The 16,671-nt window shown below is 46.6% G+C and overlaps 1 protein-coding gene across 1 annotated transcript in view; it reads right to left on the bottom strand.

The window, feature by feature from the left end:
* Positions 1-16,671, bottom strand: part of DHX8 (DEAH-box helicase 8) — a 429,571-nt gene that overhangs the window by 232,866 nt on the left and 180,034 nt on the right. Inside the window, exon 14 of the mRNA XM_069634412.1 lies at positions 15,054-15,239. Within this exon, the coding sequence (XP_069490513.1) occupies positions 15,054-15,239 (186 nt within the window). The remainder of the gene's footprint in view (positions 1-15,053; positions 15,240-16,671) is intronic.

Here is a 16,671-nt window from a genome sequence, read left to right on the forward strand (position 1 = left end):
CCGCCGTGTTCTCCTCTCCGGCTAGATTAACTGCTGCTAGGGAGATTCCTACCTGAATTGTCCAGAACCAGAGCTGCATTGCCTCTCTGCACAGTGGTAGGGACCCTACACCACCTCTCTTGTTGAGGTAATGCATGGCCACCATGTTGTCTGTCATTATCAGGACATTCCTCCCCTGTACAAACGGCAGGAAAGCCTTCAGTGCTAGCCCGATTGCTCTCAGCTCCAAAAGATTGATGTGTAGTTTGGACTCCGATGGATACCAATGACCACTGATGGTCAGATCGTTGGCGTGAGCTCCCCATCCTGTGAGGGAAGCGTCCGTCACTACCGTCATCTCCGGCCTTGGTTGCCAAAAAGGTTCTCCCTTCAAGAGGTTTTCCTTGCAGGCCCACCACAGAAGATCCTGTCAGGCCCTGACCGGAACCTGAAGGTGATCCAACATTTTGCCTGAGAATTGGGACCATTGAGTCCGGAGAGTCCATTGAAGGGACCTAATTCTCAGACGGGCCTCTGGCACCAAATAAATGCAGGATGCCATGAGGCCGAGCAACCGCAAGAATTCGAAGGCCTGAAGACGCTGGGCATTCTGAAACTTGGTTACCATCTGGAGAATATTTTGAGCCCTCACCTTGGGTGGTGAGCACTTCCCACAGCCCCGATGTACTGGAGCTGTTGGGAAGGTGTCATCTGGGACTTCTTGAAATTGAGGGAGTAGCCCAGTCTGTGACGGGAGCGACAGGTAAAGTTGAGATGATCCAAGGCTTGTTCGAGAGAACGCGCCCTGATCAGCCAATTATCCAGGTAGGGTAAGACGTGAAACCCCCCCTCTCAGGGATGCGCTGCCACGACCACCATCAGTTTGGTGAAAACCCTCGGGCGGAGGACAACCCGAATGGCAGAACTTGAAACTGATCATGCAAGCCGCCAACGGCTAACCTCCGGTATTTCCTGTGCTGGAGATGGATCGGCACATGAAAATAAGCATCCTGAAGGTCCAATGACACCAACCAATCCTGAAGTTGGAGGGCCTGAAGGATCTGAGAAAGAGTGACCATCTTGAATTTGTCCTTCCTGAGGAACTTGTCCAAGTATCTCAAGTACAAGATGGGTCTCAGTCCCCCGTCCTTTTTGAGAATCAAAAAATAAGGGGAGTACCATCCCTTGTTCCTCTCCGCTACAGGCACTGGTTCTATAGCACCTCTCTCTAGCAGGGTTAATATTTCCTGCAAAAGGAGCGGATCTGGAACCCTCAAAGAGTATACTCCTGGTGGATTGTCATGAGGCTTCTGTAGAAAAGGAAGGCAGTATGCGTGGGCTATTGTTTATAGAGCCCAAGCATCCGAAGTAATGGCTCGCCATTCTTCCAGATGCCGAGGCAGCCTGCCCCCCGCAGGTGAGCTGAGATTGAAGGCCTCAGAGCAGTTTGGAAGCGGCTGTAGCAGAGCCTGATGGCAAAGAGGCTGCTGCTTGAGCGGGTTTGGCACCCCTATACCTAGTCCACCACGAGGAAAGTTACGTTGGCCTCTTTGACTGGCCATTCCTCTTGCCCCTCCAAATGAGGAGTAGTAGCGAAAAGATCTACCCCTCCACTGCTGTCCGCTAGGATGAAAAGGCTGAGGCTGCTGAACAGCGGCGACCAAACACTGGGCAGCTGCTTTAGAGGTCTGCAGCCTCAAGGCTCTCGTCAGAATTGCTGCCAAAAATGTTCAGAAGTCTATCCTGCACATCCGGTGCGAAACCAGACTTCCGCAAACACGCAAATCTACGTATTACGGTGCTCGTAGCCATGGACCTGCTGACACGGTCTGCAACATCCAACCCAGACTTAAGGGATTTACACACGGCTTCCTTGCCGTCTGTTAGGCAAAGTTTGTATGCAGTAACCTCTGGGAACACTACACACAACTAAGACTACAGGTGTAAGTAAACCAACCTTTGGTATAAGTCTGTACTACACAGTTTTGGTAGCGTGTTGAGCAGCCAGGCTTATCTCAAGAGGGGAATGTGAGCAGTAATGATGTTACAGAGAGGTCTACAATCACGTGTTCAAATAAACTCTTACACTCAAGGTTTCTTGGATAAATACTTATTAATTTATCAGTCAGTTATAAAAAAATTCATTAGAAGGAGGCAATCATATAGTAACACACAAATATACTTCAATACTGTACACTGTACATTTCTGAATCAGACAAGACCCTTTTGGGATGGCCCACAGACAACCTACACCTACAGGTGACTTTAGTAACAAGGGTGCTGGGGACATTAATATCTTACTGTTGGCATTCAGAATACTTTTAAAGAGGAGTAAAAGGTAAAGGTTAATAGAACATATAAAGACTACAAATATTCTTTAGAAAGTGCAAATACGTTTACCAGAAGAGCCAATTCAATTCAATAGGCTAGGCCAAAATCAATAGGCCAAAGTCTTGGATAGGATAAAGCGGTTCTGGTAAGTAAACAGAAAAGTCTCTGCACAAGTTCTCAGAAGTAGTTTGTAAGAAGAATCATATGTGGGGTCACAAGCTGATTAGGCCTTCGAGTTGCAACATTTTTTCAAGAACTTTCACTGCGAGAGGTAAGTTCGCTCAGTCTTGTTTTACAGTACCTTACAATGAAGAAAAAGAGGCAGCTGATGACTTCTGTTCCTGGCAGTTCCTGCAGATCTCGCCGTTCCTGAGCCTCAGTCGTGGGGACAAGAGGAAGGACGTTGGGGGACTCGTGCACTGGGATGGTCAAATGCTTGCAACTGGCAAACTTCAATTTCAGTGGCTGTTTCGCCTTTAAGCTACTGCACTGGTAACAACGCTGGTCCTGGCCGTCAAGGGTGACTGTCCTTGCTTCTGAGGTCCCACACTCGGCTGCGGGGGGGAGGGGTGGTGGATGGGGGGGGGGGAGACTGTCAGGCTTGGTCGGTCCGAAGTCATGGGAGTCTGGAGGATCTTCCAAACGCTTTAGGCCAGCTTAAAAGTACCACATACAAACTGGTGTCTCTCCCTGGTTCTACGGTTTCCTTTAGCAACTCTGAGGAAAGAACCAGCTCCGAGATGGGTGTCCAGGTGGCTTACTTTGGAGTGGATTGGTCTCACCAACTCAAAGGGAAAAGTCGTCCTTGCAGGGGCTTCTCTGTCGATTAGAACTTCGCAAGTAGGCACTGCAGCAGGGCTTCACCGGGCAAACCAATGGTCCAGGAGTTGCAGCAGCCGTCCTCTTAAAGCTCTTCTTCGGTTCCTTCATCCAGTGGTCGACTCTGCCTTCCAAGCCAAGAGACTTGCCTTTTATTCAGTTCTCTCCCATTCATTCCAGCCTAGCTGCCACTCACCCAGCAGGGTGGCTGTCCTTGCTGGACAGTCAGCCAGCCAATCATCACAGAGTCCATTTGGGTCTCCTAGGAGACCAAGCACAGGTAGTTTGGGGCACCTCCCACACTTCATGTCTACCCCAGACACTCTGGAGCCAGAGGCGGGTTTCAATCCTGAAGCCCGCCAAAGGCGAATGAACAAAGACGAAACCTGGTTTGGCGCACAGAGAAAAACTCGAGAAGGACCTTTCCAATAAGAAATGGCGAAAAAAGAAGACCAGGACCGGTTTTGACAAAGGAGGCTCAGACACCATCTTGAAAAACATGTCTCCCGCGATTTAAAGTTCCCGGAACTGCAAACAGTTCGTGGTCGGGAAAAAATCATGGTAGTTAGTTGTAAAACCACTGCTATCAGTCATTCGGAGAGGAAAGGGTAGCATTTGAATGCTACATGAGTAACTAGACACAGGGGATACTAAGTAACCCCTCCAGCAGTCTATTGTAAGATAGGGTGTGCTGGGTCTAGGAAGTTAAACGACTAGTAAAGTCAATTTCACTTTACTTGCACTGGGAAACAGTAGTTTATCCCAGAGAAGGTAGTTAAACCTTGGGAAAGCCCGAAAGGCTTCCCTGTGTCACTGCACTGAGGGTGCTGCGTGACACAAATGAAAAAGATGATGCCTATGGAGTTGGTTAGACCTCATAACCAAAAGGAAACACAAGGGTAAAACACATCAAAATACATGAGTGGGAGAAAGGGTCACACTCTCCAGGTTAAAAAAAAAAAAAAAATCAAGCCCTCAAAATCCAGCAAAGTTGCTGGGGGTCTCTAAGGTGAAGGGAATTAGCATATTTTTGAGAATTTTCGCTAACACAGTCCTTAACAACATCTAGCAAGACCTCCCTTTCTTCCCCTTCGGGAATATGCTCAGCTGCCATAGATCGGCACTCCCACAGAGTGTACGAAAATCTTGCCAAGGCACAAGCAGAGGTGGCCAATTTAAAAGCCATACTCCCAGCTGAAAATATCTTGCGCGCCCATCCATCCATGCGCTTATCGTCCCTATATGGAGGGATGGTAGGGCATACAGCCTGTTTTGAGGTAGCCGTGGCTGTCTGGACCACCAGACTCTCAGGAGTGGGGTGACAACAGGTAGCCTGGGTTGCTACTGAAGGGGCGGTATTTTCGTGTCAGAGACTTGTTCACTGACGGATAAGTCTCCAGGGTTTCCAAATATCTGGCCACCCTACTCTCCAGAGCCACATGAAAATGGCAATATTGGATCTGTAGGGGGACCCTGATCCAAAATGTCTGCAAGATCATCCTGATCATAATGTGCAGTAGGTCTGGACCAGCCCAAATACTCCACAACTCGTGACATAAGTCGTCTGTAAGAGGAGTTGGCATGCTCCCCAGGGTCTGGTCTGCAGAACTCCAGCTCTGGAGAAGTGTCTATACCACTTGCATTATATGCAAGGTATCACAAAGATTCTGCATCCTACTCTCCTCCGAGATGAGGCATTCTGGCACATTAGGGGTCCCAAACTGGAGACCAAAAGTAACCTCATCCTCATCAGAATGTTCCTCCTCCCCAAAAATGGAGTGGAGGGACAAAGTCTTTCTTTGGCAGAGGAGTACACCTTTTCTCGGGTATAAGTCGTCGACTTCGACACCGCTTTTATTGGAGGTTTCACCGTCAACAGGGGCTGCGCTGGCAAAATTGGCACTGACCGTGCCGGCAACGGCGCCAAAGGCATCAAGGGTCTGACGGGGTGGAGGAGCCGAAAGGCACTATCAACTGGCGTGGCGCCGATGGCATCGAGAGTTTGGACAGTTTCCATGGAGAAAAAGACTGGGACCTCGCTTCACGTCTCGATCGATCCTTGAATTCCTTGTCCGGACGAGGCCTCGAAGGCTCTCGATGAGGATCATGCCGTTTACCCAAGCTCAAAGGCACGCGAGTATCCGGCCAAGACTGTTTCCTGCCAGCTTCAACAGAAGGCGCGGACGGGGCATTGCCCTGCTTTTTTACAATCTTAAGCATGTCCATGCGGAAAGCTTCCTACTCAGCTGGCGTAGATTTTTTGGACGGGCAACTCACCCTTTCGGGGGTGCTGCCTGAAGAAGACAAGGAAGGCGACTGGCAGTGCCTTCCCCTGGAGCGCTTCCACAAGGAGGATGAGTGGCGGGAACCACTCCTGGACCTTGAACGCTTGGCCTTCTTCCTCTGAAGAGAGTCACCCCTCGATTCATCGGTCGAAGGCCTAGCAGGTCGGGACTTATGGGGCATGGACACCTTGCCTACCTTGAGCTTCCCCCTTTTGTTCCCGCCAGGCCTTTCTAGTCATCGACTGTCACTTGGAGCACGTATCCATGTCATGGCCCCTGCCGAGGCACCACAAGCAGACACAATGGGGATCCGTGATGGACATCTAACCGCAGTCCCGGAATTTCTTGAACCCGGACCGAGGCGTCCTCGGAGTGGAAGACTAAGACATATCGATTAACTTCAATAGCAAATACTTGTAAGTATGAGGCTCGCTGAGCTTCACAAAGCAAACACGTTTGCGGAAAAAACAGAACTGAGGCAACGGGAGCCATGCGTTCTACTTATAACATCCAATGACGTCACCCTCGACGGAGGCCTTCGAGGGACACCGACCAGACGTCATCGACGCAGGGCGCTCTCTGGCAAAAAAATTCCAAAGTAACCAAGCTGTGGACACTACATGTCAAAGATGAGAAATACGTTGGAGGACACAATCCATTCGAAATACATTTACTCTGCAAACACACATAGTAAAGTCACTTAAACGGAGGAAAACGGTTAGTTAGTGTAGCTTGAGCTTCGTTCAAGGTTCTAGAGACCGTTTCTTCACCTAGTAAGTCTTATGTCCAAAAGCACAACCCTACCTTAAGGTAGTTCGGAGAGGGCTTGAAGTCTTGGCAAGCAGCGAATTACGAAGAGTTCCTGTGGATTTCTTCCAGTGCCTAGTTATTGAAGCAGCAAATTAACAACTAACAATGCAGACCTTAAAACAGACTTGAAAAGGGGACACAAGCAGCAGCTTGGGTCAGTGGTAAGAGGGGGTTCCCCTGAACACCTTTTTGTGCACTCCACTGCTCTGGACCGACCTCTTGGAATCAGGTAAGCAATACCTTTTTCCCCAAAGTACATTATGTTAGAAGAAAATGTTTGTGCTGGATGCTCCGTGATGTTGCAGCTCTGGACCAGACCTCCAGATTCCTTGGTCTGGTGACTGAAGGCAGGACAATGGATGGGATCTCTCAGCAGCAGTCTCGAGGGAGGACCTGTGGCACGACTTTCAGCAACTTCTTGGGTGACTCTGCGGTTTTGGCACCTTTTCTGCAGCACCAACAAAGAATACAGATCGCCTGGTGAAGCTTCTTCGCTTCCTGCAGTCCCACACTCTGGTGAGGGGGGGTCTGGGAGAGTTGGATCGTCTCAGATCTCTGGAGTGTTCTTACGGGTTCAGGATAGATTTGGACGGATTTGGCCTTTCCACAACGATGCACTCGAAAAGGGCAGCAGGTCTCCTGGTATTGGTGTTCCGGAGCTGTGGAAACTCCTAGGACCTCAGGGGATGGTTTGTTTTAAAGTCAGTCTTGGGACTGGTTGTTCCCACCACCCAAAGGGAAGGAGTCCTCTTCGGAGCTCCGCTATCGCACAGAAAACAGGGTCAGGACAGCAGTAGTCGCTTCACGGTGTTGCAAAGGGTCCGCAGGTGTCTCTGGTTATCTTCTTCGGTTACTTCAGCTTCCAATGGTCAATTTGCTTTTCTCTCCAGAAGACTCACCTTTTATGCAGTTCCAGCACACACTCCTCTGCAATCTCTCTCAGCATTTCACAGAAAGGGTGTTTGGCTGTCCAATCAGGGCAGCCAGACCCCCTGTGGGAGCTGGACCTATTCAGGTACTATGGCAAAGGACGTGGGGGGGGGGGTGGAAAACTCCTCCCCCACTTGCTGCCTGCCCAGACACTCTGGAGCCTAGGCACGGATACCTACAGGTTCCCACAAAGGCAAAAAAAACACACACACACAGACCTCCCCACTTCCAGAATGGTAGATATGCTAACAAACAACAACCACACTAGCAAGGGCGAAAAAGAAGGGAGGCCCAAGTTGATACTTGGGTGCCCCTATTGTGCACTACCGAGACTATGGACATAGCCTGCAGTATAAAAAATATACAATACTTGGTAGAACACGTCCGCTGCCACCAGCAATAACTTGGCGATTGTCTATGTGACTAAAAAGTCACAGGAGCAAAGAGAAGGGGGAATACTAGCTATCCCTTTGGCACTCCACTGAAGGTGGTGTGTGGCAATCTCTCAGACTACAGAGTTTTGGGAAAGATGCTAAGGATCTCTATCCTTCAGAATTGTATTTACTTGAGGATATAGAAAAAGAATCTTAAAGGGGGATGCTAAGGGTCCCCAGCAACACTGCCAATAAGGAGCTGTGTGCTGCAGTTGTAAAAACACAGATGCGCAGAACATAAGAGTTATGGAGCAAACAGACTTCATAGTACAGCTAGAATACAAAGAATAGAATTCCAAAAGATAGAGCCCACAAGAATGAATGAGGGGGAAAAGGCTCCACTCATTCAGGATTGAAAGAAAAAGGCCCAGAAGTCCAGCAAAAAGTGCTGGGGTGGTCTCACTAGAGGAGGGGATTAAGCATAAAAATGGATAGATCTCCCGAACAGTCAAGCGCTTTCTTGAAAAGGTTGGCTTCCTACACTGGTTTGTTTATCCAGGAAGCCCGAGTTTCTGGCTTGAACCCAGAGTTCTTTAACCAGGCGTGGCGTTTCAGCAGGGTTCCCTGGGCAAGAGTACGCCTACGGTTTCAGCAGAGTCCAGAGTATTCTTGAGTATATTCTGGGTGATTGGTCTACCCTCAAGGACCACCGTTAACAGGCAGATGCGAGTAGGTTCCGGGACATCTCGAAGGCCGTCCTGAACAAGGCCCTATTGAACGTCACTATAGCTCACAAGGATCGTGGTGTTACTGGCAATCCTGCTCGAATACGCTGCAGAGGTGGTAACCAGCTTGCCCAAGGCGTACAACTTTTTGCAGTCTTTGTCGGGAGGAAATTCAGACGAGGACAATGGTACCCCAGACCTCTTGTGAGTAGTGGTCACAACTAAGGAATATGAGATGGCATGGCACCCCCCGATGCGAGAGAGACGGATGACATTTATTTCTACACAGGGGTTAACTGCACATATGAGAGATGGAGTGAGTAATGAGGGGGCCAGATGCTCCTTGATGGAGTTCAGCAAGGGGATGGCTTGGCTAACAGGGTTCTTTTCCTTAAGGATATCTTCCACCAAGTCCGAATCAGGGGCGGCTTCATGTGTGATAATTTTGAAATGGCCAGCAGCCTTCTTCAGGAGGGTGTTGAACATAATCTGGTCGTCTATAGACGACGATTCTCTAGGCTGGGAGGCGGTAGGCGCAGCCAGAAAGATGTCAGTGTCATGTGGTGGGGTGTGCCACGTGCCCTGGTGTTACGAAGAATTCTCAGAAATGTGCCAATTCCCTCTACCTTAGAGACCCCCAGCAACTTTGCTGGATTTCGAGGACTTGATTTTTTTTAACCTGGAGTGAGAATGTCCACCCAGATGTCCACAGGAAGTTGCAGTTGTGGAGGTGGTCGTTGAGGTGACAGAGATGGAGGGGGCGACGGCGTTCGCGGAATAGGCTGGCCCAAGCCTATGCCCCACTGCTCGTCTGTCACATCATCACCTTCGTCACCTCCCTCGTCGGGAACCTTGCCGTAGGGTCTGGCCTTGACATACCGTTCCTCCTGGATGGTCCGCAGATTGTTGAGCTCCTCCTCAGAGGAGATATCCGTGCTCTGAAGGGCTACCGTGCCCGCCCCCTTCTCTGCGACAAGGGGACACTGTTTCAGCGAGATGGTAGGCATCATCTTCTCCGGCGTCTTTTCAATGGGTTTGAAAGAGGACCCCCCATCCCCCCCCCCCCCCCCCCAGGCAGGTCGTACCTGCGTATCAGCCTCTACAGCCTTCGCAAGGGACGCCACTACTCCTTCAATGGAAGGCTGGGCCTTTGCCGGGTGTATCTGGCCCTTCCCGGCCTTGGACGAGCCTGAGGCCTTCACCTTAGGGGCAGGGTCCGAGCCCTGCTCCCCCTTTGCCTTCTCAGTAGGGCCTGTTTGGGTCTTCTCCAAGAGATTGCCTGGATGGTCCAACTTCCGCTTCTTTGAAGATACAGAGTGCTGACTCGTGGTCGAAGGTGTTGGTGATGCAGCATCCACCCTAGCCGCCGGAGAGCCTGTCGCAACAGCGCTTCCCTGGGCAGTGGACTTGCGGTGCTTAGCCTTCTGTTGGGGCCCCCGTGGGAGGAGTGCCATCAAAGGTCTTAGAAAACCGCAGAGCTTTCTTCTTGTGGCTCGGGGAGGCGTGCTGCCGGGACTCACCCGAAGCAGGGGCCTTAGCCTGCAGCCACTCGTTGAGCCGCCTGCGCTGATCGTTTATCATGCGGGGCACCATATCCTGACAGAACGCACAGTCATCCTCCATGTGCGTGTCGTCCAAGTGTAGGCAGTAAAGGCACAAGGGGTGCCCGTCGTCTGAATAGATGTTCTGTAAGCCGCAGCCTGGGCAGACCTTGAACAGGGGTGTCGAGTCCTTCTCATCCGCCATCTCCACACGTGGTGTAGGCCCGAAGAAGCTTCTGGAATCCTCCAAGAAGTAAACTCTACAAAATATGCCCTTGAGGTGCGCTGAAGAAATCCGAAACGGGTCCCCTTTAACCGGATGGTAGATCGATGGAGCTTGAGGATCGATTGACCAAAAAAAAATAGAGTGGAACTCTTAGAATGATCGCAAAATGCAGTAATAAACCCGAGAGCTAATCATGAGGACTCCCACCACTTGAACGTGCGGTAAAAATCTGAAGATGGCTGCCAGAGGAGGGGTTTAGGTAGAGGGCAACCATTGGCTGGGGGCAGTATGACCCAGAGATCAGCGATTGGTAGTTAGGAGAAAGACAGTTCAGAAGTGAAACTGAAACAGATTTTTTCTTTACTGAGGATTCCCAGCCTGACGGGGACTATTCATGAGCAGGCCAATCCATGACGGACCCCATGCTGGAGAGAGATGATATTTATGGAGTTTGTCAGACTCCATAACCAAAAGAAAGAGTGTACCAGATCACATTAAAATACATGAGAGTGGGGGGAAAAAAGGGTGTCTCTCTCCAGGTTAAAAAAAATCAAGTCCTCAAAATCCAGCAAAGTTGCTGGGGGTCCCTAAGGTAGAGGGAATTAGAACATTTTCTAGCACATTTTTGAGAATTCTCCCCAACACTAGGCAACCCATTCTGGCATTACCAAACAGTGGTGTATGTAGGTTTTGTAGCAGTAGTGTGTTGAATTTAATGATTGCTTTGTCTAATAAATAGTATATTTTTGTAGTCACCTTTGTGGTCCTCTGTTCCTCAGTCTTTGTTCTTGTTAACTGTACTTCACACCAAGCCATCGCCTCCTGGTCAAAGCCCAATGGCTCAGCCACTCTCACTGAGAGTTTGGTCAAAGACTTCATTGAGAAACTGCTTGCACATTTAGGTTGGCTTCCTTTAACCCCTCACGGTAATTGGTTCTGAAAAGCCCTCTTAACAGTTGCAGATACAGGGGGGGCTTCTACGGAGTCCCTCTGTTCTCAAAAATAAAATCTAAGATCAAGGAAAGCCAACAAGAAAAAGCAAAATGTTTGGGGTCCCATAACCTGGTAACAGTCCTACTGGCTACCACTTATCCAAATCAGTGTTATGAATCCCCTTCTAGGCAGATTAAGATTTCTGAAGATCTGGCTTGCTCCAGGTACGCTGGGCTATGGTTCACTAAATATTCTTTTGAACACAAGCAGGGGAGACACAAATGCCGAGCCATCACAGACTGGTTAGCAGGGTATCCCAGTGTTAAGATGGGTTTTGAGAATCAGCCCTCTTGACAGATTCTGAGAGAACAACCTATTCTGACGAGCAGGGAAAACACTAAAGTCTAGCCAAACTCTATCAAGGTAGTGTGACTGAGAAGTAAGGCTTATGTGAGTGTTGGAATGGTGATGGGTTCAGTTAACCACACAGCACTCTTAATAACAAGTTCGGCATAATGTATGAAAATACAATTCATTATAACTGAATTAAAAACCACAGGTAAGTAAATAACTAAACAGACTGCAATTTTATACACGCATTCACTTTTGGGGTGCTCTGGAAAGGGTTTATCAGATGTCAAATTCGGCCCGAAGAGGGCAGGAAGTTGTTCAAAATACAAGATGTCCACAGTACATTGTGAAATTGTGTAGCACTGCCATTTTAGAGCATATGGTACAGTCATTATGCAGTCAAACGCAAAATTACATACAGGTATATAAAAAGCCACAGTAGAAATATATCCACTGCTACCAGCCAGCCTGACACCTCATGCAAGTAACCATAAAGTTGCAAGGTGATGAATGCAGTGCAAAATAAATAAGGAATTCCACAATTGAGGACAGTCACCCAGCACTGATAGCCATAGGGACTGATCAATGGCCACAATTGAGATGAGAGAACTGAAAAAAAAGACAGGGTTCTATGTGGGGAAAGCAGCAAAAACAACATCTTTCCAAAAAAAGATAATAAAAAAAAAAATTGCATAGCAGAGTTACTGTGGCTAACTGTATGGATATCTAATGAGAAACCATCAAATCAAGACAAAATTGTTAAGACAATGGAAAATTCCGAGATTCTAGATCAACAACAGATACTATGATTAAAAGCAACAACAGTTTATATACCAATTCAGTTCAAGATCTCTTGGAAGAAAGCCTGCTTTAGCTAAGAAAGTGGAGAACTCAATGAGTCCTCCTGCCCCCTGCACACCTATAGGTACTGGTAAGTATCACCAGTCAAGATTAGTGTAATTCTATTGGTTGAGAATGTGTGTTAGCTGATATTGCTTCGGTAATCTGATTGGTATAATCATTCAAAAAAACCTTTCTTGAATAATTTTTAAGGAAACACTCAGAAAATATGTTTTGCATAATGGTTGTATTAATTTCATACACATCCTTTGTGCCTGAGAAATAATTAAATAATATTGGGTGCACAATATTTAAGTGCAGAGTTCAAAATTCAACAGTTCAACATGTCTGCACAATTACACATTTAGAGTTTCAAAACATTTTCAAATTAGTATAAAGAAGAAAGATTACAAACATCAACATACACTTTTAGATTAACATAAAACAAAGAGCTCAACACGTTTCGAGAGATTAACTCTTCTTCAGGAGCAATATATCCCACATTTCTTAATGAGAGAATGAACTTTGAATTCATTTGTGCAGTAATTCCATTCAGCAATTTAGTGCTAACATTTAGCCTTTCAAGTCACGTTAATTCGCCTTGTGGAATGATGGTTACCCAAATGTCAAAAGCAGAATCCTGCAATGGAGATAGATAACGTTGTGTTACTTTAAAGAGGGGTGGAAGATTTGCTAATGCTATTGTGAAATATAATTTATGGCTGTTTACCTGTAGCACGTATAGGGCAATGTCCAAAGTGGATGGAACGATGCTTCAAAAAGGTAACGCGGTCTGCATGAGTCTTAACATGCAGACACAATCCTGTAATGCAGGAAAATGGCTATAAAATTTGCTGGTGCTGTTTACGCATTAGCGAAAATCAGTCTACAGTACGCTCTGTGTCGTAAGATTCCACAGGCGATTGAACTCACAATGCTATGTATAACATTGCTCACCTCGAGTGCTAATGATGATTGACCTGTGTCCAGGTGATGAAGATATTGTCATTCGTGATGTGATCGAAAGAACGTCCCCTCAATATCTAGTTAGGCAAAGTAGCAGTCCGCGCGATGCGGGAGCAGTCTTCTGTTAGTGTTCAGAATGTAAATGAAGCCAGTAAAAGCAGCCATGGCCATCTGAGTTAGGAAGCCGGTTGCTAGGAAACTGCCGTCAAGTAGGAGGCACGTTTACTATGGGAACATCTGCACGTTCATTGAAGAGTTGTCTGGGAAATGTAGTGCAGAGAGACCTCTATTCTTGTGTGATGTTCGTGAAGTAAATGGAGTGAAATAAAATGAATATTCTAGACACATCTGTCTAATGCGAATAGTGTGCAAATGGTAGTCAATCTAAAAATACAGTAGCAAAATTCTAATTCTGACATACAAGTAGTTACTTGCAAGTCGCGTAGTCGTAATGTTATATCATTCGTTCTGACTAATGGGAATGAATACATGTTATGTGCCAATTATTAGATGCGTGCTACGATGGATGGTAGCCATCATTCCACAATTTTGATTGTTAGTTTCCAAAAATTAAATGTGACCATACATGTGTATGCAGAGCATTTGATTATTTAGAGAAAAGTACAAATGGTTGTGACAGAATAGTGGGAGTTAGAAGAAAGAAGAGAATGTTGAGAATATTTCTTTTGTCGGCGAGTAGCCTCACCTCTTTTCTACTATGTGCCTCTAATTGGGATTGAAGGTGTGGTTAATGCAGTTCCTAGTAACCAAATGATACCTATTCTGTGTTGAGAGTGGTCTCATTACAAATTGCGCCTAGTCCTGTGACCATCAAATGGTCATGACTTGGGTATGTGGTACAAATAGTCTGATTTTCACAAGAACATATTTAATTTAACAGCACCAGCAGATTTTATAGCCATTTTCCTGCATTACAGGATTGCGTCTGCACGTTAAGACTCATGCAGACCACGTCACCTTTTTGAAGCATCGTTCCATCCACTTCGGACATTGCCCAATACGTGCTACAGGTAAACAGCCATAAATTATATTTCACAATAGCATTAGCAAATCTTCCACCCCTCTTTAAAGTAACACAACGTTCTCCATCTCCATCGCAGGATTCTGATTTTGACATTTGGTTAACTATCACTCCACAAGGCGAATTAACGTGACTTGAAAGGCTAAATGTTAGCACTAAGTTGCTGAATGGACATTACTGCACAATTGAATTCAAAGTTCATTCTCTGATTAAGAAATTTGCGATATATTGCTCCTGAAGAAGAGAGTTAATCTCTCGAAACGCGTTGAGCTCTTTGTTTTATGTTAATCTAAAAATTGTGTATGTTGATTAATGTTTGTAATCTTTCTTCTTTATACTAATTTGAAAAAGTTTTGAAACTCTAAATGTGCAATTGTGCAGACATGTTGAACTTTTGAATTTTGAACTCTGCACTTAAATATTGTGCACCCAATATTGTTTAATTATTTCTCAGGCACAAAGGATGTGTATGAAATTAAAACAACCATTATGCAAAACGTATTTTCTGAGTATGTTTCCTTCAAAATTATTCAAGAAAGTTTTTTTCGAATGATTATACCAATCAGGTTACCGAAGCAATATCAGCTAACACACATTCTCAACCAATAGAATTACACTAATCTTGACGGGTGATACTTACCAGTACCTATAGGTGTGCAGAGGACGGGAGGACTCATACTCTGAGTTCTCTACTTTCTTAGCTATCTTTCGTTGACTTTTGATACCAGTGTCTTTCTTTTCTCCCCGCACCCTTTACCAACACTTACTACTAGGGAGCCTTATGAGCTCCAAATGTCAAAACATTTGATTGATTCTAAATAAGAACTAAACACATGGTGTGCATGTACTCTATTTTTCAATAGAAAGCCTACTTTAAAACACAAAAAATATGATTTTCTACCTTCTTCAGCAGCCCAAAGAGAACATCAGTGTGAATGGTCCTCTCGTGAGCCTCGTCCAACATGATAATGGCATACTGGGTCAAGTCAGGATCGATCAGGCATTCTCTTAGTAACATGCCGTCTGTCATGTACTTTATGACAGTCTCAGGGCTTGTGCAGTCTTCAAATCGAATGGTGTAACCAACCTACAAACAAAAACAAACATGGAAATTCACTATAGGTTTGAATCATTAAATAGCCTTAAGTTGAGTTTGGTCGTGCCTTGAATATCTCTTAAGCCAGAGCCGAAAGTCATCAATGATGTATTAAAGTGGTGAAATAAGATGTAGATTTATGGACCAGATGTGTGTAAATAATGAACGTAAGCATTATTAATGCTCTTGCATAATTGGATAAAAACAATCGTTATACATTAACTTATGTAACAGGCCGAACACAATGCTGCATGCAAAACAAAACAAAAAAAACATTTAGATACAATTCCCTTTAAAAAAAATTCAACAGGAGAAGCACGGCCTTCATTGCTACATTCCCACTTACGGTAAGCATGCTTATCAGCGTATGCAGAAAGACGAATCAATTGATGTGATCCACGTGAAAATGCTTCTCATTGCCCAGTCCTCGTTCCCGACCATCAGCTTGGCCGTACACGTGAAATTCATCTTAAAATGGCGGACACCATATTGTTTATGCATTGCTAGGCAACTTGCCCAGCTGAGCCCTGCGTGCTGATGGGCTGTTTCGACCTACTTCCTCTGACCGACATCACAGGAAGGCGCGAGCTGGCCCTTCTCCCAAGGGTCCTTTACTTAAGGCCAGATCCTGTCTGTGCCTGTCCGTGCGGGGACACGGGGTACAGGACCCTGTGCGACCGCCATAACCTCCCCATACTGTGGTAAGAGCATCCCCTTGGCGCTGGCACAGAACCTTAGGAGAAAAGAAGGCTTCAGAGTGGATGCCTTCAGGATGCAGCAGTACTGGACTCGGTCCCTGGGTTCTTGGTCTGGAGACGAAAGAACTGGACACTTGATGGAAACTTGCAGCAGCAGTCGTCGTCGTCAGAGGAGGCTTCCAGCAAAGGTTTCTTCACAGATTCTCATGGATTTGGCACCTTTTTACAGCATCCAGATGAAGAACGAATATCATCAGTCGGATTCTCTTCCCTCTCTCGGTTCTTGACTCTGGTGAGGAGACTCCAGGGATTCAAATCGTGTCTCTGGAGATCCAGCAGGAGTCCACCAAAGTTTCAGATGGATTCGGAAGACCACGCACGGCACACTGGCTCGAGGTCCCAGGGTATTGGGGGTTTGCAGCCCAGGAAGATACCACTTCATAGTGGGATGGCTTGAAATGCGGGTCATCTCAAGACTGATGGGTCCCAACAGTCTCCGGGTCGGAGTAGTCTTCTTCAGGACTCCTAGGTTGCTTCAAAGAAGGGGTCAGCACAGGCAGCTGTTACACAGCAGACATCCCCGGTCGATGGAAGTAGCTATAACAGTCTTCTCTTCTTCATCATCATCAGATCTTCTGTTGCAGTGGTCGACTTGTCTTCAGCTGCAAGAGCCAGGCTAGATATATAGGAACCCACACAGAACCTTTGCAAAATGGTGAAAAAAG

Source organism: Ambystoma mexicanum, chromosome 13 (genome assembly GCF_040938575.1).
Source record: "Ambystoma mexicanum isolate Mex_15411 chromosome 13, UKY_AmexF1_1, whole genome shotgun sequence".
Lineage (NCBI taxonomy): Eukaryota > Metazoa > Chordata > Amphibia > Caudata > Ambystomatidae > Ambystoma > Ambystoma mexicanum.